Here is a 27,097-nt window from a genome sequence, read left to right on the forward strand (position 1 = left end):
TGCATTTCCTAATGTGCCACCTTTACTGAATCACTGCCATAAGCAAAATTTTAAGGACTCCAGCTTGAACAATTGATCCATAGTTAAGAATCTCTACCGAAACTTGACAGTCCACAATTCAATATTCTGAGTCAATTTTAACGAGTATGCTTAACTTTACAAAGTTCAGTGAGCCACAAAATGTTGTTCTCATGTAGATTTAGCTATTTCAAAAATACAGAGGTAATCCACTCAAACCACCACAGAAGGCAGGAACTGGAGAAGAGTACCTACCACCATGTTCAAAATAAAGAGGATTTACCCCCCTCAAGCGTTTACATTTTCTCAGTAATTGGAGAAAGTAACATAAGATGTTGATTATAAAACTAGAAAACCTGAACTCATTAACAATTTTTCTTGGCAATCATTTGATCAAAATATACTTTTTACACCTTCCTTTTCTGTGGCTATCAGTAGGAAGCAATCACAAACTTCATGCAAAACAGTAAAGTGATGCTCAACATTTGTGTATTGAAAGCTTAAGTAAAGTCCTAACCTCAGTCAACTACTCAGACGATACACCGGAGTCATCAGCAGGATCCTCAGTGTAACTAGTGTGCTTTTGAAACACATCACAGCAGAAACCACCCAAGTCGGTAAGATAGTTTTACTCTTAGGCACAAACACTGCAGAATTGCCCATTTCCTTCCAGAAACAATGTTTTAAGGAAGTTTAAATATCTACCAGCGATATTATTTGCTGAGAGGTAAAATATAAAAAGCATGTTTTAAGATGTTTTACACCACATCCTTAGATTTAACTGTAAACAAATGAGAACACCATGGCTTCAATGAAAGTTATTTAAATTTGAATGCAGAGAATACTTTATTAACTGATTACAGTTTTGATGACCAATTTTAAACCATAACTAATGTGGGAAACAGTGGGGGACATTAAGGCTGAGCCATATATATATAGACAAATCTGGATAGTGATAATCTGTACATTTAACCTCTGCTTTTTCTTTATACATCTTTTATTCGGTGTCTGAAATTAATCAAAGAGAAAACCCCCCCAAAAACTGGCCACTAATTTAGTCTTATATCTGGAATGAATTTTTGCATGGGTTTTTGAATGAGTATAAATCTCAGTGGAGATCAAAGAGATTTTTTTTTTTAACTGTACTCCAAATGAAGTGTTCAAATATAACTGGAAATTGTTGTCGTTACAGCTTTGTGCAATTAATCTTCTCTTTCAAAAACTAGTTGTTCTCTCCTGTAGAGGTTAATCTATTTAAGATAGTATTAAACTTGCCTAACAGGTTGGGAAATCGATATAAATTAAGTGCCTGTGGTGTGTATCAGTCTTCCTGCTCTAAGCAACCCCTATCACTTAAGTGGACATACTTGCAATTTTACAGAATTACACGGACTTTTCAACAAAACCCAGAAAAAAATTAATTTACTATTCTTGCACTGTGAACAGTACTCCTACATGATGTGGTAACTGTTTTCCATCTGTACAGCTCCCTTTTGTAAAGCTGGGCAACACATATGAAAGAAAGACAGACATCAACTGTTTGTGTTCTGAAAGATATTTCAGTTCTTTAGTTCCAGTCACTGAAGAAAGAGGCAGAGGCAAGTTTGAATTATCCCAGAAAAACTGAACAATTGGTTTTATTTGGTGTCTTCAAGATGCTTCACCTTCTGTGGGAGATGTAGGTGTTGTAGGAGAGACCATTTCAGGTTTTCGTGAAATTCTGTCCAATTCTGCCTGAACATCTGTTAAAACTGGCTTCTGACCTACAAAATAAATGCATATCATTCAGTCATGTTTATGAAACAGTTTTGGTTATCTTTAATTCTCAAATCAGACTAATCCTCAAAATTGTTACTACACACTCTGGGTGCAGAGTAAAGGCATAAGGCCAAAACTCAGAAGAAGCAGAAAGGAAACAATAGAGAGAAAGACATCCTTCTATATTTACAATTTGTCAAAGAAACTGCCATAATTATATATTAATTGCCAGTATATGAAGAGTTAATGTAAAATATAAGATACAGAAAGATCTATTAAGGCTAGCAGTTATGAATACTTCTGTACAATTTTCTGTATCATATGTATTTTAAATAGTTCTGATTGGAAATCGGGGGTTTCACCACAGACCAGTGAAGTCAGTTCTACATACTTGGTCAGCATAAACCCGACACTGCTGCTTATGGGTGCACAGAGACCTGCAGATGGCCAGTCCTTTTCCTTATCTCCTCCCTAACTTGGAATGGCACAAGTATTTGTGCAGTCACCCTTAGACATGACACAAGCTTAAAACACACCATTTTCCCCCCACCATTTTACTCTTAACGCCTACTCCCCAGTCTAGGTTTCTATCCTGCCACGTTCTAGCACAAGAATAGCAGACGATATGGGAAAAAGCAGTGCAGACTATTAGTGTCTAATGCCATCAGAAGTGGGCATAGTATCTCAGGCTGTACAGGAAAATTCTGACATGTAGTTTTAGCAGTGTCCCAGCATCCTTTCTGAAGATGCAAATTAACAGGAACCATCCACAAAGCTAATTTTTGCCAGATGTACTATGCTGCTCTTCAAATATTTAATGAAACTAATACTGTATCAGAGTCAAAGCAGCCAACATTCCAGCTAACAAACAGAGGAATTTCTCGTAACTGCTGAGGAGGAAGCAATTCTCAAATCTCAATCTACTGTTTTAATAGCCAATCTTCAAATATGAAGAACAAGTCTCAAAGGTAACACTAAACACAAACCAGCAAATATCGAGGAAGGTGAAGAGACCACATCTAAGCCAAACTTATTTGTATTTATGGTAATTCCATGAAACCTGAAATTGAGTCCCAATATATCTGAATAATAATAATCAAAGGGGTTTATAGCATAAGCCATTTTATTGGGATGGTGGGGAGCAAAAGAAAAAATTAAGAACTCATGTGGACACAATTCATGCTTAAAGAGCTACATCAAGAGTTTTTCTTTGCTCAGAGAGCCATAAAAAGGCAATACTGAACTCTGTGAAAACAAAAGCAAAAACCATATCCAATAAAACATTCAGTTAAATATTACAGTGTTCATACTTCTGATAAACGATTCTAATAGGAATGATCCACCGCTCACAATTTAGTTGATCTTTTACTGTTAATCATACCTGACTTTTTTGCTGATGGTGGTAAGTTGCTGCCAGCACCTCCAGTGCCACCTCCTCCTGGACTGCCACCAACACCACCAGGGCCACCAGGAGAACCAGTTTTCTTGCTCAGGAGACTATTGAAGAAGTTAGCCAGGACTCCTTCACTAGTAGCTCCAGCTACAAGAGGAGAGAGGAAAAAAAAAAAACCCAACACAAAACAAAAGAGATTTTCTAAGTAAATACTTAGTGTGTTAATCAATCTAAATAGGCATATTTAATAAAAAGCAGCAAAGCATCTATTTTACTTCCCCAAGCGCATTTGTGCCCTCATAAGAAAAGGTACCTTTCATATTGGGATCAATTTTCTTAGACCCAGTTGGAATAGGTGAAACACTGGCAACATTTGATGTTACAGATCTATTTGGTGTCCTAGGAGATCCACCAGGAACTCTTGGAGAGGCATCCTATGCAGAAGAAAAAAAAATAAATTCCAATGCTGAACTGATCAATCTTCTACAGAATTAAATCATTCAGTGTAAGAGTACATGAAATGAAGCATTTTTTTATTTTTCAGTTTATTATTTAAAAAAAAAATAATATAGTATCCTGTGCAACTGAAATTACACAGGATTAGATTCTGCTGAATGTATACCAGTTTTTTCACACTTGTGTAACATTCTTAAAAATATTAACTTTATTGCAATTAAAGTACTAGTGAAGCTATTCTTTTATCCCAATGAGAAACTTGAAAATCCATCTGCTACAGGGTAGTGCCTCTGACCGTAACGAAAACTGCATTTATTAGATCACAGAGGAACTACACCAAATTTCTTGTAAAGACAACACATATCACCAATACTGTTTAAAGGGCTAAATGCAGCCCAGGAGAAAAATCATCATCCAAGGATAACAATTCACATTTGCAGTTCATCTGAAGAGGTAAAGCTACCTTTATAAGATCACATGCTCTCCATTAGACTTGTGTTACTTTTTGGTTATTTTACTTGTGTTTTAAATGTAGATTATGTCATAGTTTTCATTTGACCACAATTTTATACTAGAGTCTTAATATTCCTAGAGAGATAGTGCCAAATTTAGGATACGTAACTCATCAAGACAACTCAGACAATAGTTTGCTCCCTGGCACACTACTGGGACAGAAAGGGGAGTCGACTGACTGCTTAGATGCGTTCTAACATATGCAAAGTAAAGCTGTGATATTTAGCCCTTGCTGTCAATACAAGTTGTCGTGACTAGCTGTGAAGAACTGTCATAATTTTAGAGCAGTATACGATGTAGACTTTAAATGTTATGTAGTTTTAAAAAATTAGATCAAAGAATATTTGATAGTGCAATTGAAACAAGCAACCCTCTAAATATATGGAACTGAATCATTTTCATGTGATGATATTTAAAATTTTTATTACTAACCACTGGCCGGCCTGCAGCAGTAGGTGGTTGTTTTGCCAACTGTGACTGCAAAAAAACAAACAAACCCATGTACTGTTAGATATTACAGTGACTAAGAATACAAACGCAAATTTGTACTCAGAATGTTGTTAAACGAAACACTGCCTCCTTGTTTTATAGGCAGAAAAATTACCTGCTGTTTCATAAGAAACACTTGGTCATCTTCTGCTACAATTTCTTTTTCATGAACAAACTGAAATACAAAAACATTAACATCATTTTGACTGAAAGAAAGAAATGCATTTCCTTTTATACCTCCTGGTGAATATGACCAAGGTTTTCAATAATGAAGTAAATATGTAAAATACCATATGGACTGCAGATCACATTTTCTATATTTAAGACTGCTACCTCATTATTCCATTTAAGCTAAGTTAATTAGAAGGGAAATAGACGTATCATTAACTCCTCTGACCTGGCAGGCATAAGTCTCTAGATCTACTTGTAGAAAAACCCATTACAAGGCACATCCAGGGGTCTCAGGATCAGTAAGAAACATTTACAGATGCACACACTCTGCAGAGTGCTCACATCTCTGTTAACTTATCAAGGCCCCACCCTGGTATTATTTTATAGATAACTATGGCAAAAGTGACTCTTCACCTGCACTGCATTAAGACTGGTGTATGAACTGGACAAAGACATCTCAGATCCCAGTTCTAGGCTTTAAATCACAAGCATTCTCCCTCCAAATAAGCTCGCCACAAAAACTTTGCCAAAGCATGCATGGCAAATATCAGTATAAAAGTTTATAATCCAGGCCTAAAGTTTATAAGCATGAAAAAAAAGAAAAAAAAAGAGAGTTACATTTTCCTTGGACGCTTGTTTGACACACTACTTATATGTCTTGATTTTTTCCCTAAAGATTGCAGGAAGGACACAGTATTAGTTTTCTCAGCTAAAATAAGTCACGCTGGGAAATAAGATCAGTCCTAAATTCTTCACTTTGTTAGAAAAAGCATATAAATATTTGCCTTCAGTAACTTCTGTACACATGGGGTCCACTGCTGCTGGCATTTTGTTCAACAACTTCACATGTTTTCAGTTCTGTCAAAGCCTTTTGTTAAATAGTATGAGAGGGAAAATATACTGAATGTATTTAGAACCTGTCTTCACATGTTTATTTTTCATTTTATAGTGTCTCAAGCTTTCTTATTTTAAATATTCCAGTAGCATTCTGAAGCTACAAGCAACTCAGAGCAAAATGGAGTGTTCTTAAAAAATACTAACTCAACCTGACCAACAGTTAAATGACACTTAAACTTTTCAATACCAAATATGTATTAAAGCAAAACAGGTATATTTGTAGTCTTGAACCATGTAACAGCAACAGAAGAAACCTGGAGAAGAGCTACACAGAACAAAAACACGTAGTGATTTTTTTGTAACTAAAGAAGAACTTTTAAAATAAAAAGGCAAAAGAAAAAACCCCACCCAGTTTATTACACTCATGATAAACTGGAAGCAAGAAAGAGAAAGAAAGAGAAATGGTAAAAAACTGACAGGTAAATAAATAGATGTTGAATGCCAAAACATTACAGTTTACCTTTCGGACTGGTGGCTTTGTTATGATATCTTCAAAACTGTCTTCTGCTTTTAGTGTCTGAAAATTCTCGTGCAATATTCCTATCTTCTTGTCATTATCCCAACCTGCAGGACTAGATAAAGGATTATTTGGCTTTAAATTGTATTGTTACTTCATGTTGTTCTTGTATGCAATCCTGAAATGCAGAGAACAAAGCCAGGAAAGTTGTCACAGCTTCCATTCTGCTGGACAAGCTAGGTATTGATTAGTACAACTAGTTAGAGATTGGTTTGTCACAGCAGAGAAGAGCAAAATCTCTGTCTTTAACATTTATCTTTGGAGCAGCAGGTATTTGTAATCTTAATCCACTGGCACTCACCAAACTCCAACTCATGAGAATGTTAAATGGAACTTTAAAAAGCATAAACAAAAAAGGCTCTAAATGCTGTTTAGGGCCTTGCACAAATACATTTTGTAGTCACATACACATAATAATGCAGGTAACTTACATAAATACTGCATCTTTTTCCACAACAACAGCTGGAACATTGAAAGGAAATCCATACAGCTTCTGGACTATATATTTATACACTAAATCAATGTTTTTGTTCTCCTTTACTGAAGTGTAAATAAGTGCTGCCCCATCTGAATAAACTTGTTAAAGAAAACTCAGTTCAGTGGCTAGTAAGAGATACTAAAGTGACCCTTTTTTGTTAAAGATTATCTACTTTGTAGAATTTAGAGGGGGAATACAAAAATCAAATGTCAAACAAGTTCCAACACTTCATTTTTGAAATAAGATGTTTTGTAACTTAAATCTTTTTCTGCATTTGTTTTAGGCCAACTCAGCTATTGCTTTTAAAGTACAGGCTCTTCTCACTTTCAAAGCCCACAATACCAGCAGTTTCACTATGATGCCTTCGAAACTGTCTTCTGCTTGAGTGAACAAAAACTGCCATGCCATATCCTTCTATCTTGTCATTATCCCATCCTGCAAGACAGACACTACAACATTAACACCAGTAGTTTCAAAAAGACCAAAGGTCTTTCACTTTCCTACTCAGGTTTTTAAGTTAGGCGAGCAAAAGTTCTTACATTATACAGTGATTTGCTTTTGAACAAAATGAAGGCAAACAAGCTGTGTTGTGTATGTTACTGGAAGACCAGGAGAGTGCTTAGTATTCTAGCATGGTTCAGTATCAAATTAACATATCTTATGCACAGGATTAATGAAAGCAACCAGGGAAGATCTGAGTGATTTTTACTTTCAGATTATAAAAATGCCAAACCCCCTCATTTGTATTGCATGCATGTAGAAATAAATTCTGGAAGAAAGTTACATAATGGAATCTGATTCCCATTCAGTGGTTTAGACTAGAATTCCAAGTTGCATATGGCATATGCAATCACTGAGACGGATTTCTACTAGTCTTTTGTATTCTTCCTCTCTCCATATACTACAATTATCCATAATTCCTTTCGAAAAACTAGGTCTCAGAAGCTTTCTGAAGGGAGTGCCATCTTGGTACTCAACTGAGGTCTCAAGTTCTTGAACTAATTTTTCCAGCTGTTAACTGCGGTCTCTTGAACAGTATTTAAACTTCACCACACCACAAATGATGACAAGACAACGTAGGCATAGTACTGACATCTAAAATCTAGATCTCGCACGTCTAGGTGACTAAACAATACTAAACAGTATTTTATACACGTCTTTTAAAAAAAAAAGTTTAAAAAAGAATAGCAGCACAGTGACAGCTTATGTGCATTGTCTCTGTACAAGAGAAGCCAGTGGATCCTTCCTATACCAATTCACACTTCCTTCCTTCCTTCTTTCCCTCATCACCTCATCCTCTGGAATTACTGAACACTGAAAAGACTGCGTATTTGCATCAAGAAGAATAACATGCTTTATGTGCATCTGAACCAAGATCATACATGAATTATCTTATTATTTTAGGGAACTTGTCAGCTAAGATATGCTGATTTGCGAACTGATGGCAAGTGAAGAAATTCATGGTAAGGGGACATGGACAGTCTAGACTCTTGCAGCTCTTTAAAAAAGCAAACAAAAAACCCCAGAAGAGTTTAACTCAGTGTTGTCACAGGGGTAGCTTGAAGCAGACTGCCAGCTACAGTAAAGGAGCTGCATACTACTTTGGTACAGATGCAAGTATTCTTTTGAACTGGTCATAATTAAGGTAAAGAATTAATTGAGTCATTATCTTTAGGATGTGTTAAAGGATACATTGTAAGCAAAACCGTCTGATATGTGACTGAATGAAGTCGAAGTGTTCATCTCTGTAGTCATGCTCTTTTTCCAGAATGCTGATGGCATCACACTGTCAAAATAAACACAAAATTAATACACCACTTTCAGTTATCCATTGTAATAGCAGTGCTGCTAACATCCAGTTCACAACTGGGCAAGAGGGATGGAGTGGGGCAGGTAGTTCAAAGAAAAACAAAAACCTGCTAAGATAGTTTAGAAGCATAACTGAACTTTTTTTTTATATATATATATATATATATATATATATATATATAACTTGATGTGCATGTACTGTGGTCAGCACTACCTTGGGAGTTAAAGGGATTGCCATTTTTCATTGATTCCCCCTCTCCCTTTCCAATGCAATAACTCAAATTCTCTGTTGAAGACTGACCCACTGAATAACACCATTTTCTGCCTGATGTATTTTTACACACTGTGGTATTACAGGACATAGTGATTTTTTTATCCAGTTACTAACTAGCCCTTTTCCAAATGGAGGCAAAAGCAAGAAATGTGGAAGCAGAAAAATAAAATGGTGGGGGGAGAGAGAGGAATAATAGGTGCCAGCAGGTGAGGAAAAAAAGGTGCTTTTCAAATGAGAGGATTAGCCTTCCAGTGAAGGAACAGCGTATGCATCAAAAGGTTTATTCTTTCACTGTGGGCCAGCAGAGGCTGCAGATGCAGTATGCTTAATGCCAATGTGAACAGAAGAGCCAGGGAAAAAAAGCAAACAAAAAAAAAAACACAGCCACAGGAGAAGCACACCATTTTTTTCTTTAGACTAAGAATATGGCTACATATCTAACAAACCAAAACAGATCACAGAAACACCTTAAGAACTGAGGAAAATTAGTAGAGCAGCACTTTACTAAATAGAACCCTCAAGGATACTAATCTCCAGAAAAAGATCAGAAATAATAAAATAACCTACCAAAATGCTATTTGCGGAATAGGGATGACTGTGGAGATGCAGGGGAATTCTAGTTGCTTACAGACTAGCTCACTTCTGTGAGCAAACCCAGGTCTGAGGTATTCCTCAATTCCTAGAAAACTGGTAGAACTAGAGGAAAAGCAAATCCCCAAATAACTTGGGATTAGCCAACTTCTGTCTGGCTTCCAGAAGATAACCAACCTTCAACATTAAACATCTTTAAAGAATTCTTATGCAAGGAATTCAGAATTACTTAAGAACCACATGCTTCCCACCCCAAATCCACAATTCACAGAGTTGCTTAAATAAAATATGCAAAAAACCTAAAATGTGAAACAAACCTTTGTACAAACTACTACTACTGGAATGCCTAAGTTACATGTTAGTGTATCTGCACCCAGGGGTAAAATCACACTGTCATCTTTGTCTTCCTGTAATGAAGTATTTCTTCTCTGTGGAGAAGCTGGGAAATCCTCGCCTGGTTCTATATATTCCTGGAAGTCTCTTACCACTGAAAGTAAAAAAAGTTATATTAAAAGATCAGCTACTTTATTATTTCAACAATGATTTCCACTGCGATTGATCTTTAGCACTGTTGACTGTATAGTACTTCTGCTTCTTTATGTTGAAAAATTTTGAGCATGCACCAAGTGCTGACTATTTTTTTGCTCTACGCAGCACGAGAGAGAACTAGTAAGTTTGAGATCTGCTTTATCAGCAGCCAGAACATGATCAGATGAAACTGTCCATAAGGACAACATGAACCCATTTTTATTTTATCATTGTGGAACCACTAAGTGGTTGCTATTAACTATTATTGCTTGATATGTTTCCTAAAGTACACAGGTTTCCTTGCATTCTTCTTGGCAAAATTAATAGAAGAGTTTGTTAGAATAAACAGAATTAAGCCTCACACATATTGCTTAGCTGCTACCATATACCAGGTTTTACCTAAAAACCCTTTGTCCACGCTTCTCTCTCTCTGTACAGTGAATCTACAGTAGCAATAAGCAAAGAGTATAGAGTACACAAACAGTAGTTATTAACTATCTTATAATTAGTTAACAGCATATTAAATATTTGTTATGCTTTTACAATAGATCAGACTACTTGAAAATTTAGCAAGGAGGGTAAGTCAGACCTTAACAAGAATTAGAAAAAAGTTATGTTTTAAGTTTAACTCTTGTCAGGTTCTGATGCACACACCTGAGCCTCTAATTACACAGTCACTTACTATTCCTACAGTCAGGGATGCAATATTAGGCATAAATAATCTGTACCTTTCGTATCACATGACCTGTTTCACACAGCAGAAACAGGATTCTACCAAAACCCATGGATTACCTTTCCATGAGTAACACATCCCGGATTCAGCCAAAAAATCAGGCAGCAAGACAATTTAGCTGAATCATGCACACTAGCAGCTAACTACTCCCATACATTCTCACTGCTTTGTCCTGATTTATGTTAATCCAGCCCTACCTTCACTAAACTGATTGAAGCCTTCTGAGTTTATATCTAAAAAAATATTAACAGAGCAAGACTTAATACCCTAGAGAAAAAAAGTATGTATTAGGCCAAGATTATCCAACTTTTCTACAGATTTTGGAGTTCACAATAACAAAAAGTACATGCACAGATTATCACCACTATCTGAACAGCCAACTCAGGCTCTTATTCAGGGAATGCTGCTACTTCAGTCTGGTCTGACAGCTTCCAAGAGCCTCCCAAATTGACTGTGTTTTAAACCGAGAGTTCTCACCAAGACATACCAGCCACTCAAGGGAATCTTTCCTACAGCATCCTGTCTGTTCTGGGATAATTGCATGCTAAAATAAAAATCACACTATTCCAGTGGTAGAAGTCCTCCAGTGGATTCCTAAAATTCCCGTTTTATGATCACAACATACTAATTTTTCTACAAATACAGAAAACAGTAAAAAGGAGGACTGATTTAATGTATCACAGTTCAAAGACTGTGGAATACAACCTCAGGTCTTCCTTAGAGACACATTTAAAGTGACCAGGCCAAAAGGCTTCATTAGACAGATGAATTCAGTAACAAGAAGAACTATTCCAACCCTTCAGACTGCTGCTATGTATTATTCCCTAATGACTTCCCATACCAGATTTAGTCCTCACAGGGTCTGTCTGAGTGGAGTTAAGTTGCTAGAACTGGAAGACAAGCACAGCAGCACACCTCCAGAAAACTACACACAAACCCTCAGTAGATTTCAGTCCTGTTAGCAAGTTAAATCAGCTCACAGGAGCTTCTCGGAAGCACCGAGCCTGACAAGAGTAGAATAGGAGCACATAGCCAAAAGTCAGGCAAGCAAGATTCCTCCCTCCTCCTTCAGCAGTGTCAAGCTGCTGCCTGCCTAGCAATGCATGAAGCCACATCACAGGAGGTTCGAAACAACAGCAGCTTCCAGTCATATCTGGACCGGGTCTAGGGCTTCTATTATACTCACACACATACCATCAATATCTGTAAGAATTAGACCAGATGATAAACAAACAAGAGAGCAGACAAAACTTTTAATGAGTAGCTGTTTTTCTTGACTCACTTCATCACTTACATTTTCTGAATTTTGTAGAGTTGTAGAGTTTCACTATTCTGTTCACTCACTCAGTAAAGAAGCAAAACTATTAGGTACACATTTTTGCTACCAGAGCTATTGCATCCTTACTACTTTCATCCAGCAGTATCCTATGCTGAAACTGTTGGGGAGGGTGTGTGTGTGAGTGTTCAATAAACACACATCAACCCTCGAAAACCAAACTAAACACCACATCCAAAAGAGCTCAGCTCCTCCCTCCTAAACAAGTTCTTGTGGAAGATATGATTCTCAAGGATGGTACGTACTTCCCTTAGAAGAATCTCTCTCAAAAGAATAAACAAAACAACCCCCTCCGCCAAATTCCAGAGTATCTACAACTGTCACCTTATGGGCTACTTTATCACAGCACAGCTACCCACCTGCATTTCCAAAAAAGCTATTCAGCAATCTGGTAGTCAGTTGCTTAAGAACATACCAGTTTAATCACGCTATTTGATCTTAACACACAGCTTTTTCAAATGCTCTTCCTTGTAGTAATTCACTGAGAGACAAGTGGGAAAGACTTATGTTTTAGTATCCCAAGGGAAATACAGTGGCTACCCAGAAGAAATATGGAGCTAGGATGTTTGTGAGTTCAGTCACACTGTTTAAGGAATCCTGCAAAAATCTTTGTGCTCTGCATGTTTTTAAAAAGACAAGACACTGACAGATCTATATCATATACATGCCAAACCAAACATATAGGTGCTTTAGTATCAATAATAATGATGATAAAACTCTTCAACTATAAAGGGCCCAGGCATTACCATGTGGTCATGAATCCTCTCAACATTTACATTTTTGGTAGGCAGAGAACAGGTACCAGATTCTCTAGACTAATTACAGGAACAGTTAAGAAGCTGATGCAGTGATTTGCATTTAAAATAAGATAAATAAAAAATTGAAAACTAAGAAGTTTTTTCACTTGCAGAAAGAATCTGATCTAGAAAAATCTGTAAGAAGCAAGATTGTAAATTCAGCTGTGTTCACTCTGAAAACTTTCTTTTCTAAATTAACGTACTTCTATTAGAAAGAAATACTGGTATTGTTCATATAGCTACCCAAGACTTATTTGAAGCCTAACTTGCTTGATAACTTGATAACTAACTTGATAACTTTTAAGTAACATTTCCAAAGAATGAAAAAGACTGCAATGGAGAAATTAAATGGTGCAGAAAGCATTAGGCATATTTGATTTAAATGGATTCCGGCCTATTTGCAGAATACTCACACTTTTGTTCCATTTCTTTCATTTCTTCGGGAGGAATTTTTAACTTGTCAATATGTTCTCTTACAACACTTGCCCATTTTTGTAAAGAATCCAGTGCAGTCCAAGGCCTAGACATATCTACTACCAACATAATTAGAGTGTCCTTTAGAGAGCTTGCCTCCATCGCAAATTTAAGAAGACCTTTGTGATACAGGTCACCATCCAAAATCCATACATTACATCTTGTTTGGTCTATAAAAAAAAAAGGAAAAACATTTTATGAGACTTACTTGAAACGGTCCACTACTTAATGGCTATTAAATCTTCTTTAGACATGTAAAATACAAGGAAGAAAGCAGATGACACGTTTTATCAGACAGCTGAACATACGTAACAGCACAGCAAACTGCAGCTTGTGGAGACCACCCTCCTCTTCTGAACCCTGATATTTAATGGCTGATAACTGATCTTAAATACATTATCTAAAAGTGAGAATCCAGAGATAGCATCCAACATTTCCAGAATTAATGTTCACCATTTTAGAGAGGGAAAACATTTTCTTCAAGACACAGCTTAGAAAAGGGGCAACTGGGTGAATTCAGGGATCTGTTCTCAGCCCTTGGTCTGCTCAGCTCTCAAGGACTGCCACCCCCCCTTCAAAACTCCAATGTGATATGCCTATATAACTCAAAGTACATAATGTACCTTAGCCCTTCAGAAAACTGGAACAGAACTGCAAGTTTTTGATGATTTAGATTAACTTTCTTGTCTCTTAAGTCCTCCTTCAGATTTGTAAAAGGACAATCACCATACAAACAGACTATCCCACTGCTTTTTTCCCCCAAAAACATCATACACTCCAATATGTGGAGACACTTCTGCAGTAAATTAAGAGCTGCTGATTCAAAATTAGATAGCTTAATATAATTACATTTTGCCTTCAAATAAGTTTTTATTACTTGTTACAGAAATTTTGGGGAAGACATTTAGATCAAACCCTTAATCATCTTAACCCTAAGTCATCTTTGAGACCAACAGCCAGACATGGAAGTCAGGAAAGTAAGTGATTTAAGAGAAAAGGGGCCAACTTCTTCTGGTTCTCCTATCTATATTTGTTCTTCTAGTATAAACAAGAGTTCCCATTTTTCCCCACAGTTCCCAGTATGTCCTTACTCACACCCCACTCCCTTTAAGTATTACCTCTAGGTAATTCATTGCACCTCTACAGTGCCTGGTCATACTCTGGCCCTCGTTTCCCCATAGATAAGCATCAATTACCCATTCCATAACTGCATGTATATGGGGTCTGGATCTTAAAAACCTTTTTTACCTTCTAGCCATAAGCAACTCAAGCCAATTGAAATGGAGCTTCTACTTTATTTCTCCTTCCTACAAGTTTTTGGGCTGGTGGTTTGGCTTTTTTTGGTTATTGTTTGTTTTTAGTATTTTCTTTAGCATTGTGTACATTTTCCTACCCATCAGTACATGGTATGTAGTCTTGCAGATTCTGGTACCACCAAGAAAAAGATTTCTCTATATGTTCAAAAAGATAAATACTTGCTACAATAATTGAGATGGAAAATAAGAGCCTAGGCACGTTTTCCTCTAGGCCCGAGGAATGCACATCCATTCAGAATATTACAGCTAAGACTGCATCCCTGTTCTTTTATTTTCAGCCTTTTCTTTTGACTGGTTCCTCTCCTTCTCTATCATTTAGGTGGTTATTCATGGTATCTGCTAAAGAAATCACACTGAGAAACTTCATGATACAATTCACTCATGGCCTAAACTGGACTCCTGCAAATTATAAAGAAAAACATCCCACTGTCATTCCAAATATCACACTACTGAACCATTGCTTTCAAACTGGTTTAAGATATTATTAGAAATACAAACTTACCATCTCGATCTTCATCATGCACATTTAAATACAAATACTCCATTCCTCTTCCTTTTTTGTACTCCTCTATTCCTTGAATTTTTCCTATTAAGCTAGTTTTACCTGCTCCATCTTCACCTGGAGAGACAGAAGTTAGATAGCACTCAATCTTTAATCACAGTTACATAATAAAAACCACCTGGGGCAATGTGGGAATACAGTGGAAGACTGGCAAGGAGGATTGTAAACATGCTCAAGTGACTTGCAGCTGGGGTTCCAAAAAACACATCTATCTCACTAATTGTTGCTTAGCTCTGTGTGCTTGATGGGTAGAATGTCTGCGCTTAGATAAGACAGGCTGTGATAGACTCAGAGGTACCCTGTTGAACATCCTTGAGATTCCTGCCCTGCTGTGGAAAAGATCAAAGCACAGTGGAAAAGCACACCTGCAAAAATCCTGGACATACACAGGCAAAAGCAACAGGTTCAAGATCTTTTTTCTTCTCCTCTTTCTGGCTAGCAAAGACCAAGCTCTGTGTTGCCTGTGTCCCCTCTTGCGTACCTCTACCTGGGTGTTGCTGTGGAGATCCCCCAGGTCACAAGTTAACGAGCATAAATTTGTTCTTCGCATTTCATCCGTGGTTTTGTGGTTGTTCCTGTGTCCTGCCTGTGTTGGCTCATACAGACAAGAAGGAAACCATATACTAACAGGGCAACTGAGCTCATTAAAGTTTTGAAACATAGCTGGTTTTGCCCAACTCATTCATCTGTTCAGAGTGCACACCTCAGCTTCAAATCTTATTTCTAATTATTGACAAATGCAATTATGCCACTAACCAGCCTATCTGAAACAGGATCATACTCTACGTAGAGACTGTTTATGTAGCCCGTGGGATTTTACTCAATGGAATGAAAAGATATTTTTAAGGGGGGGGGGGGGGGGGAGAGAGTAAGACCAAAACTGAAGTTTAAAATCTGGTTAAGTATAGAGAAGTTAAGTGAAAAATTAAGTTGTATCAGTTTAACTTGTTCAACATTTAAGAGTTTGTTTGCTAGTTCCTTAACTGTATTAAATCAAGGTGCACCTAAGACAACAATTATAGCAAGTTTTAAATAAAGATTGGAAAGCACAGCTATTTTTTATTTTTCTTTTCTTGTGAGAATATTCTTTTAAATAAAAATTCTGCCCAAGAAGTGAAGAGTTCAAGCTTCGTCACCAGAGATGAATTACAATTCCTCCTCTGACCTCACCCAAGTACTTCAAGCTTCTTAAATTTGTCATCTACAAATAACTGGGAGACTTTATTAAGAGCTGCTGCACTGACATGTTATGCTGCTGAAGTTGCTATTACTTTTGCCAACAATTTTTGTATGATTCATTCTGTTATTTTACCTTTTTGAACAGGCAGCTTCAATCAACTTGTGCCAGTAGAAGGCCCAAGAGTTAATACAAAACAAAATTTGTTATTCCTTTTAAAGAGGAGTTGCACTTAACAGCTTTCCTAGTTTCTCAGAACAATTGACTTCTAGCTAAATTCTCTTATGTACTACTTTGTTTCACATAGGTGGCAATAAAGATTACAATGCGTTTGCACTGGGAAAGTTTAGCATCTTCTGCAAAGTACATCTGCCAGTTCTTAACAAAATGTTCTTAACAACAAGTCTAAGAAACATCTGTTATTAAAAGTTCTAAACACACTTAAGCAGTCTGAACTGAAACATACAAATGCTAATCTATGCAACTTTACTGTTTGACAGTGCTAATGCTAAACAATATAGGCAAACTTGAAATATACATCCCACAAGCCCCTTACTTATCATGGCTGTGTTGTGTGATTTCCTACCCACTCCCATATTTCCAAATGCCTGAAGAAAACAGAAGTTCAGTACAGTTAATATCTTACGTCAAAGAGCTGGAATTTATTTTCCCTCCTTGTTTTCCAGTAACTATATTGAGACTCCACACAGGAAGAAATGTTATTAGTACAGCATAAGGCAAGTTGATTTGATGTAAAGTTAGTACCTTTGGACACATACGCACACACAGTAGTCACTCCAACCTTTCATCACAGGATTACTTAATCTGTTCTGTGAAGAAGATTCTCTACTCCCTTCTCCTAAGCAAATATCCACCCATTTCAAAACACCAAGATCAGGTAGGTGGATCACTGACATACATAACTGTATCAGACGAGTTACTGCATTTAGAGAGCAGTGCTCATCATTCACTAAAAAGCCAGAATGATGCATCAGTGAAGTCTGAAGGGATTGATACCACTGTCATTAATTACCCAGGTAATTGAAGAGAATAGTAGTTTGCAGATGATACAAGATAAACCTAAAGATCTGTGGAGAAAAGGGGTAGAAGCAATACTGACAAGTTCACAGAATCACAGAATCATCTAGGTTGGAAAAGACCTTGAAAACCACCTAGTCCAACCATTAACCTAGCACTGACAGTTCCTAACTACACCGTATACCTCTGAGCTATGTCAACCCTACTCTTAAACACCTCCAGGGATGGGGACTCTACCACTTCCCAGTTAGCAATGCATAAACTAACTAGTCTACAAATAGGTCACCTCCCTTGCAAGGGTGCAAGATAGCTGCCTAGCCGAACATGCCCTATTCCACAAGAGATCCAGAGTTCTCAACAGATTTAAGCCAAATTAGTCAGTGTTATGGAAAAAGCGTCAGAAAGTAAAACCAGGACTACTGTATATGACATAAGGACTTCCTCCTTTTTGCCCACACAATTCATCATAAAAAAGTTAAGTAAAGATGACTGCCTTGGACAAGAGAACATGCCAAGACTTGAGGTTCCATCTACCTCTACTTTCTATTTTTAGTATGTTGCATATACCTTTTAAAATTGTGACAGCTGCGAATGTATCTGTATCCTTGTTATTATTTTTTCCAACCTAATGTCTTCAATATAAACCACCTGAAAAGTCAACACTGCATGTATCAAGTTATGCTGAGAAAAAGCAGCAGTATAATTTTGCTTTGTAGTTACTCTTCAGCAAGAATATCAAAATACAAATCAATCTTAAACCAGTGCTTATTTAAAACTCCTGAATAGTTATTAACAATCTCATTATATACATTTAGAATGAATTTGCTAACAGCAGCTTTTAAGACTTTTCAAAACTCAAACTTTTGCTGTAACACCTTTAGTAGGTAGAGAAGCTTCTCTCCACCAGAGGAGGGGGGAAATATTTGTGAGGAAATTAAAGTCTATTAGCTATGTTAGATTTGATGGATAATGTATAGCATAGTAACGCAATTAGTGTTAAGTACTACCAGAGATACAAATAAAAGTATATATATATATATTTTTAAAAGAAAAATAATTTCTCAATAAATACACATATATGCACACACATTATATGGCATTTGAAATTACAGACTCTAAGACACTTACGCATATTTATCTTTTTTGTCATTTCTGGGTATCTCTGAAGTATATGAAAAAGTAACGCTGCTTAGTTTCAGACAAAAGGGAAATTTCCCATTCCTCAGACTGGAACATCTTTGCATATTAATATTATGAAACAGTTTTGTTTGGTTTTTTTTAATTGCTACTGAAGCAATATATAAAACAGCCTTATGCACCTTTGAAAAGTCATCATCCTCATCCTCCCTCCAAAATTTTGAGACAGTACATCCTTTGACTGCTTCTTTATTTCTAATTGTGTGATAAACAGCTCAACAATTGACTTCTGTATGTAAGCTCACAGAGCAAAATGTTTCTGACATGCAATTCTCAATATAGATTTGCAAGGCAGAATAAAAATCAACTAGACTGTTGCAAATTTAAGATTTTGCATCCTTCTTTTGCAAGTAACATAAAAGGTCATTATTTTCCAGAGTAAATCCTAAAGAACTAAAATTCTTCATTACATCAAACTGCACAACTGCACTTACACATTAATATTACAGTGAGGAAACAGAAGTGATGCTAACAAGCAGAGCTACACACTAAAGCTGAGCACAAGTGAAAGAGAGACAACAGATTTAATTTTGCAGAAAAGTCAGCCTCGGAAGCAGTTGAAACAAAGCCAAACCAGTCTGCTTACACACTGTATTTCACCATCTTGTTAACAAAATGGAAAAGTCTTGTACTTAACTAAACAAAAGCCGTTTCATTTTTATCCCACGCCACTATGCTTCACTCCACTGATGAGCCCAAGTTTGGGGTTGTGCGCGTCAAAGCTTCTCTGTCCAAGGTGCTACTCTGGCTACCACGCAGAGTTTAATGACCTGCTCCTTGTTGCTGCCCTCACAGATCTAAGAAGCCATAATTCAAAACCCTGCCCAGCCCCCTCCCTTCTCACTACTCCAGGTAAAAACAAGTATGTTTACTGAGCAGAAAATGGAGGATCATGAAATGTTCTGCTACAATACAGAATTTAGCAGAGCAGTCACCCATAGATGGGAGGGATGGGCAACGAGGTGAATGAATTGCCTTCCGTGAATGTGGGCAAGCAGGCACATACCTATGAAGCACTACTTTAACTGTTCAACCATAAACGATCACGTTAGAGAGAACTTAGGCTCCCTATTGCACAGCTTCTCTAAACTGTCAATTAAACATTTTAAAATTAAGAACATTTACTACTCATGCCATTTTCACATTTTAGTTTAGAAAATGAAAACAGAAGTAGATTTCCACTTGTCTTAAGACATTTTTTACTTCTCACAGAAGTCTGTACATGGAAGAGCAATCAGTATGTTATATCCAGGACAGACTTGAGTTTTAACTTCTTATTTAAATTGTTTCTCTACTGTAAAGTGTCAAGTCTGCTTTAAAATATGGCAGGGCAAAGAAGCAAGAGGTGAATGTTTCTTTCGTGTCACCACTATTGTTGGTCTGTCCCCCTCCCATCCAGGGCTCTGGTTTCTTTACAACAGCTCTTTGAAAAGCCCTGGATGCACTTAATTGTGTGGAATCTATAATCCTACTGGTTCCTTGATGGAATTTTTTTGTGTTTTAAAACCATCAACAAAAATTCAGCTGGATATGGGAATTATGCAACTCATCTCCAGAAAACACATTCAAGCAAGGCCAAGCAAAACTAGAGATAAAGGTCCTAATTAACCCCTCCCACCCACCCCAAAAGGCATATTTTTGTGAACTAGCTTTACACTTTTTACAAAACAAAAGACGGCTTCTGGGTAGAACAATTCACAACATCTTCTAACATAAAATACTGAATATTTTTATTTATAGAAAAAACCCACTTCACTTAAATGTGATAGAAGAAAGTCATCAAACCCAAACCTGACTTATCAAACAGGGCAAAGATGCCTTCCCAGAATCACAGAGCAATCTCTATTCCACACCACGTGGAATGTCTGAATTCTAATACAGTGGAGTGGAGACACAACAGTCATCTTCCTACCAGAACCAAGCACATGTGTACTCTAGCTATTTGCAAGATAAAATACTTCTCACAAGCTAATAACTGCCTTTTCTACAGCTGTATATTAGTGAAAGAGACTTGTTTACACATACTAGACTAATTGAGGAATGCCTTTCGCAGAACAAGACAAAAATAATCAGAGTAAGCCAAATTTAGCTTGCTTTCAGAGAACAGAACAGAAGAATTATGCTGATGAGATCCTTCTCTACAAGGCCTCAAAACAACGTGGAAGTTCACAATAAGGTCATATAAATTCTTCAAACAACTTGCCTCTAAATACAGTTTACTTATTGGACAAAAAACTTCCCTTCTAAGTTTGTTTTACTCCACCAGCTAAGTCCTTCCCCTCACATATGATTCACTTGGTATCTTTGTGGCACTGAAAAATTAAGTAAGTTTTCTGATGAGCACCTTAACTGCACTTCTGTGTTACAACATGATAGAAAGCAGATCATAGACAACTGTTCAACCATGGTTTTTGTCACGTCCTGCACCACAGGAATACACAGTCTGATGGTGGAAACAGGTGCAGCAGTAACAGTATTACTTATGCTTGGAGAAACCCACAGTCAGGGAAAGCTAAGTATTGCAGAGAATTCTCTAGTGAATGCAAAGAGCATACATCTCTCATACACACCTTCTCCTTTAAAACAGCAGTAAGTCATCTAGTGTATTTTACCCAGGTCCACTACCAAAATAGCATTATCCCATATTACTATCAAAGGGGGATCTTTATTGATACTCCTGCCACTAACCTGCCTGGAGAACAGAGAAGCACAATTCCTCTCACTGTTCCTCACCTTCAGAGTTACTTCATAGATAAATCCCATAATCAGCAGCACCTCTAGCAAAGCAGAGGCAAATTAAAATACACACAATTCAAGAATTTCAGAACTTCCCGTGCTGTTCTAAAGTTTTACTACACAGCATCCATGTAATTCTGGCTTTTTGGAGAGGTATGATAGCAGGAAGAACACTACGGAGAAGTACTACTTAATTCTAAAAAAAATGTAGCTGCAAAACAAGCAATTAGGATTTTATCTAGGTCAATACCCTGTCAAAACAATTGACACTTTAGAAATATAACTGCTGACTGAAACAAGACTTGGCTATGCTTGGAAGGCTTTCATCGCCTGTAGAAGGTGAAAAAGTTGCAAGAAGAGGAGGAAAAGATGCTATCTGATGTAACTTCTGCCGTACTAGAGAATTATGAAACATTTGAGATGAACAATAAGGATGGTATCAACAAGCAGGAGTGACAAAGCAGCTGTAATGCTCACAGTGAAACTTTCAGCTATGTGAACATGAAGAAATAAAGTGGAAAAGTAATTTTTATAGTGTTGAGTACACATCTATGTAAGCAGATTTTATATCTACTTTGTATACTCTCATGACAATTTTCTGTATCAGAACTTAATTCTGAAGTTCACTATATTCCATGGGTCTACTAACAGAAAGTAGCAAGCTAAAACTGCTCTTCAAGATGCACCATCTTCTACAATACGACCATTCCAAATATATGTACACACAGAAAAGCATACCTGCAAACTAGTTGTAGACTGTGGAAACTTCTTCTCAAGAATCCTGACAGCCACTGGACAGGAGCAGACCTCAAAGATTCAAACTAACAGGCTTGGCCCTGAAAAGCGAGATGTCTGGGGTAAAGAGAAAATGCGGCCACAAGGCAGTTGGAAACTCCCTGGGCACTAAATTCAAAGCCTTTATCATTATACTGGGTCTGGCTGAGCTGGAATTGGATTTCCCCTATAGCAGCCCTCACAGTGCTGTGTTTTATGCTGGGAGCTGGCAGGGTGTTGATAGCACCCTGGTGTTGTGGCTACTGCTGAGCAGTGCTTACACAGCACCAAGGCTCTTTCTGACATTCCCCCCGCAGTGGGACGGGGTGGGCAAGGTCTTGGGAGGGGACACAACCAGGACAGCTGACCTGAACTGACCAAAGGGATATTCCAGACCGTATGATGTCTGCTCAGTATAAAGCTGGGAGAAAGGAAGAAGTGTGTGTGTGAGGGGGTGTCACTCTTGGTCCTCTGAGGCAACCAGAGGCATATTGGAGTCCTGCTTCCTCAGAAGGCCTGACATCACCTGTTAATGGGAAGTAGAGAATAAATCTGTTTTCTTATTGCTTCTGTGTGCAGACCTTGCTTTGCTTACATTAAAACTGCTTTTGTTTTACCCACAAGGGTTGGTTCCCCCCCACCCCTGTCTTATTTTCTTTCCCTCTTTTTGCCCTGTTGAGAAAAAAAAAAAGAAGGGGGGGGGGAACTGATAGAGTGACTACTTGGTGGGTACCTGGCATTTAGCCATCATCAAACCACCACAATCATCATGTGGGGTAAAATGCATAAAGAAAACCAAAATACTAGTGATTCAGTAGGAGCATAAGGGTGCAATACAGACACTTGGAATCAGGTGTACAATGCATCACTGGATGGTTTGACATCATTAGAATTCCAGGCAAAGAATCTACTATGCTTCAGAGACAGAGGAATGTATGAAATACAAAGCCAGATAGAAAGCAACTGTTCAGTTCATTTGCAAGCTGAGAACCTGTTTTCTTATGCATCCTGGAATGACTTTGAACATTTCTGCTTGCATGCATACTGCAGTTTATTAGATAAATGATTAGTTTGGGTCTCTAAATCCAAGCATTCATGCATTCTATAGCACTATGGATTCCATCCATAACCTGTAGTGGTGACTTCTTAGCTGTTCCCTCTATTCTACTTGCTAGTTCAAATATAATCATATCAGGAAAGGAATGAACAAGATTGCTCCCAGTTATAAGCATCAGTTTTCTCATCACACTCAACAAAAAGCATCTCCTCTGACCAGCTGCCTTTATTACACAACTGAGCAGAAGACAGTCTGGGAGAAAAAAAGAAAATAAACCCCAGCAACAACAACAAAAACACACTCCTTTGGCTATCTGGAAAAAGTAGCTAGAAATGTCACTGAGAGCACTCAATTTCCTTGAGAAAGCAGGGACATCTTCTAGCTATGATCACTATGACAGAACTGCCTAGGAATCAGAGCATACTTGCCTTACAGAAAAGTTAAGGATAGCTTACATTTTTATTATTTGTTCATACAAGAATGGAAAAATGCTTTTATGCTATATGTGGTGCCAATCAAAGTTTAAAATCTTCATAGAAACTGAAAAAATGTAAGCGAAACAATTTGAAGGAATAAAACTGTAAGTTACTTAATTTGGGGGGGAGGCGAGTGTGATTTTGAGCAGAGAATTACTAGTATTACATATTAATTATAAGTATACATATTACATATTCACCTCACAAAACTATGTGCCATATCTAGAGATTAACATTTGGCATTCCAGTTTCCTTCAGTTACTTCTATGTCTTGAATTTCTTTCCAGGTTCTTAAAAATGAGATGTTAACATGGCTAAAAATAAATACTGAAATAGCAGAATTAGCATGCTAGACATAGCCAGGTTCCCAGAACAACTAAGCATACAAGTATATGCAGTATTTGAAAAATATAAATGCTGTAGGCAAATTAGAGAACTTGTCCTAGCAAACAAACCAACACTAAATGGTGGGTTCTTCTGGTTGTTTCTTCTGTGGGTTTTTTTGGGGAGGGCAGGTTGGAGACTTAGGGGATTTATTTTTTTAAAATGCAGTTTGTTTTGAGAACAAGCATTCATTTGTCCCTATATATCACGTTTCAGCTTCAAATGTAACTGACTAATGTAACTGTTTATACTGCAAACATTTGCCTCCCCAATGTGAAACCCTGGTCAGCTTTACAACCCTACTTAAAAGTATTCAAGGAATGATAAAACTGAAAATAGTCATGACTAGAAGTGATTTGTAATAACAACAAAAGCTAGTACAAAACTATTTAGAGGAACAAAGCTTAAAAACAGAGGAAATGTGAGATAACAGGGAAATTTCAAACACACAGCTCAATAACCTGAAGAGAAAGAACTTCACATACTGAATCTGTCCAATGCAGAATACAGAAGACCTCTCCTCTTCCTGTGCCAGCGTGCTTCAGGAGCAGCATCATGACTCGCAAGTGAAGAGCAAAGTGCAATACATGGACTAGGTATTCTCACAAAGAACATGGCCATGGTCCTCACTGGCCAGCCCTCAGATCTAATGCTGTTTCCTAAATATATGTCAAGCTTTTTTTTTTTTCTTGGACTGTGGCATTCTAGAGAACACAATTCCTAAGACAGAATTCCTTCTGCAAATCCGCACATCTTTTAAAAAAATGCATCAGTCAAAAACCAAAGAAGTGTTACGTTAAGTCATTCTATAAACTCTGCATAAAACAGATAAAAGGAAAATTTCTATACAACAGATCAAACATCACAAACTAAATGAACCTTTGGAAACATTTTACAGTGCCCTTTCTAGAAGTGCTGAAGGAAGCACAGCCTCCAGTTATTGAGAGACTGCCTGACTACAAAGAGAGAAGAAAAATAAGAGCACAATATTCTTGACAAGGATCACAGCTTGAAGAAGTATCTTCCAACTTCAGCAAGGACAATCAGCCAGTTTATTATCCAATACATCCAATTATGCGATATAAAAAGCTGTCAATTATTATGAAATCTTTCCTTTCTTTAATATCAGTAGAACTTCCGATCTCAATATCCTACTTAATGACATAACATAAAGAGCAACAAAATAAAGGGTAGACCATCCCATCATCCTTGCACAGTATTCCCCTTCATAGTTTTAAGTCACTGCTCATCTTATCAAAACAGGAAGAAAAGGGTCACGGTGATTGCTTTCAGATTATGCAGGAAAAAACTTAACTTGAAAAACCTCAAGAGAGTACCACCCATAAGACTACACAGAATCATGGAATGCATAGAGTTCACATGAATATTTTTGCTGGGTTTTAACCATGTTACCAAATACTAACAGACAGTTCTTTCTGGGGACAGGGAGGTTGGCAAAGGAGGGAAGAAGCAGCTAGTTAACAAATCCATCCACTCGGATTCATTACATTGTCTACCGGTAATAGTATTTAATAGCCTTTCAGCCAAAAAAACCCCACTAATAGCAATAATATACATATATACACATGACTGAGAGCATCCATTTCTTCTCCTCCCCCATTAAGTTTTTAATTTTGCTTGACAGGCAATTTTTTTTTCTTTCCCTCAACACTGAATACTATCTTATTACCGCCCTACCAAAGTCCCATTCTGAAACTACTAATCCTTGCCAAACGCCAGGCTGGACTAACACACTGGGTGGAGATCACAGTTAACACAAGGAAAGCCAGCAGCAGTATGCGATGCCGTTGCTGCTGCCCAACTTGCTGATGATATTGGTGCTGACAAACTGGGTGCGTGTGGGCAGGACACAGCCAGCACGCCCATCCCGCCTACCCCGCCCTCCGGCCGACAGGCACCAGCCGGCATTGATACCGTTCGGGCCACGGAAGCGATTTTTTGTGTTTGTAGGACGCACCAGAAGGACCAGCAAGCACCGGCAAGGGAGGTTTCGGAAAAGGCTGCAGGACCCGCATGCACCCCGAAGTCAACACTCATCGGGGAAGAAAGACAATAACATCCCCCCCCCTCCCCTCCACCGAAGGAACTAGGGTGGGGGAAGGACAGTAAGGGTATTATAGCGAGGTACCTACGATAAGGAGGGTATCTAAAGCATCTCTGGATATTAGATATCCAAAATGAAGGAAAAACATGCAAGGGAAGAAACGAGAGGGTTAAGTCAGCACCTTGCCACCATCACACACACACACACCCCCCCGGGGGCACTAAACAAGAGGAGCCCCAGAGGCCCGGGGGAGGGTTAAGGATCGAGGCTGGAGGCGGCAGGGGAGGGGATCCGGATGCCTGTCTCACCCAGCAGGAGGACGCTCTTCCCCGAAGGCAGCTTAGAGCGGGACCGCGTGGACACTTCACTGAGGATGCAGGACCTGGCGCGGAGAGACGACAACGCTTAGGAGGAGAGGGAGGCGGGGGGTGGTGCGTGTGTGTCCCGCTTCCTCCCGGCCCCCCATCCTCGCCACCTCCCGTGTGGGGGGAAGGCACGGGGGGACGGGGGGGGGGGTGGGGCAGGGCAGGAGCGGCCACCTCTAAGGGGAGGAGGCCCCCAGCCCTAGCTCACCGAGAGGGGCTGAACGCCAGGAGGGGGGATTAACCGGCACTGCCCCCCACCCCTTCGCCTCCCCCGCAGGGCAAGGAGTTGCTGCGAGGGCAGTAACGATCCGTACGCGCCCGGCTCCCCGGCCGCGGGGCGGGGCGGGCGGTTACCAGAGGTTCTGCCCATCGTCCTCATCGCCGCCTGCCCGCAGCTCCGCGTTGTTGTTGTTGGTCGCGGCCGTCGCGGCGGACGAACCGAGCCCAGACGACGAGGAGCCGAAGGAAGCGGCTCTCCCTGCCGCCAGCGCCGCCATCTTCGCTGCCTCCTCCCTGCCCCGCCGCCTCCCCGAGACGCGGAGCGGGCGGCGGCGCCGCGGCGGCTGACAGGAACCCGGATGTTGGGAGGTCGGAGGGGCGGGGCCCGCGGCGGCGCGCGCGCGGAGGCGGCGACAGCAGCAGCCGCCGCCGTGGGGTCCCGAGCGCGAGCGCTTCGCCCCGAGCCGCGCCCTCTGGGGGCGTGGCGCGCGCCGCCCGC

General features: G+C 38.8%; 1 protein-coding gene across 2 annotated transcripts; it reads right to left on the reverse strand.

Annotated features, from left to right (window-relative positions):
* On the reverse strand, positions 1 to 26,966 carry DYNC1LI1 (dynein cytoplasmic 1 light intermediate chain 1). Of its 2 annotated transcripts, XM_074900594.1 has the most exons (13): positions 26,734 to 26,965; positions 26,323 to 26,396; positions 15,051 to 15,167; positions 13,172 to 13,402; positions 9,682 to 9,851; positions 8,383 to 8,476; positions 6,644 to 6,779; positions 6,156 to 6,267; positions 4,743 to 4,802; positions 4,571 to 4,615; positions 3,483 to 3,603; positions 3,158 to 3,316; positions 4 to 1,781 (listed from the first exon to the last, which is right to left on the reverse strand). In XM_074900594.1, exons 1-13 carry the CDS (start codon positions 26,874 to 26,876, stop codon positions 1,669 to 1,671), a joined length of 1,575 nt encoding a protein of 524 aa, XP_074756695.1. In that variant the 5' UTR covers positions 26,877 to 26,965; the 3' UTR covers positions 4 to 1,668. The 2 variants fall into 2 exon arrangements, with proteins under 2 accessions (XP_074756696.1, XP_074756695.1); XM_074900595.1 differs by lacking the exons at positions 13,172 to 13,402; positions 15,051 to 15,167 and having other exon boundaries at positions 1 to 1,781; positions 26,734 to 26,966.
* Between the last annotated feature and the right edge of the window lie 131 nt (positions 26,967 to 27,097).

The sequence above is a fragment of the Athene noctua genome, chromosome 2 (assembly GCF_965140245.1).
Source record: "Athene noctua chromosome 2, bAthNoc1.hap1.1, whole genome shotgun sequence".
NCBI lineage: Eukaryota > Metazoa > Chordata > Aves > Strigiformes > Strigidae > Athene > Athene noctua.

What these genes read in the sequence shown, in the direction of transcription:
- DYNC1LI1 (XM_074900594.1), bottom strand. Translation starts at nt 26,876, where the DNA reads ATGGCGGCGCTGGCGGCAGGGAGAGCCGCTTCCTTCGGCTCCTCGTCG. An exon ending in GCATGATGAAGATCGAGATG is followed by an intron (nt 13,403 to 15,050) that starts GTAAGTTTGTAT and finishes TTTTTTTTATAG; the next exon opens with ACCAAACAAGATGTAATGTA. An exon ending in ACCATCAGCAAAAAAGTCAG is followed by an intron (nt 1,782 to 3,157) that starts GTATGATTAACA and finishes TTTATTTTGTAG; the next exon opens with GTCAGAAGCCAGTTTTAACA.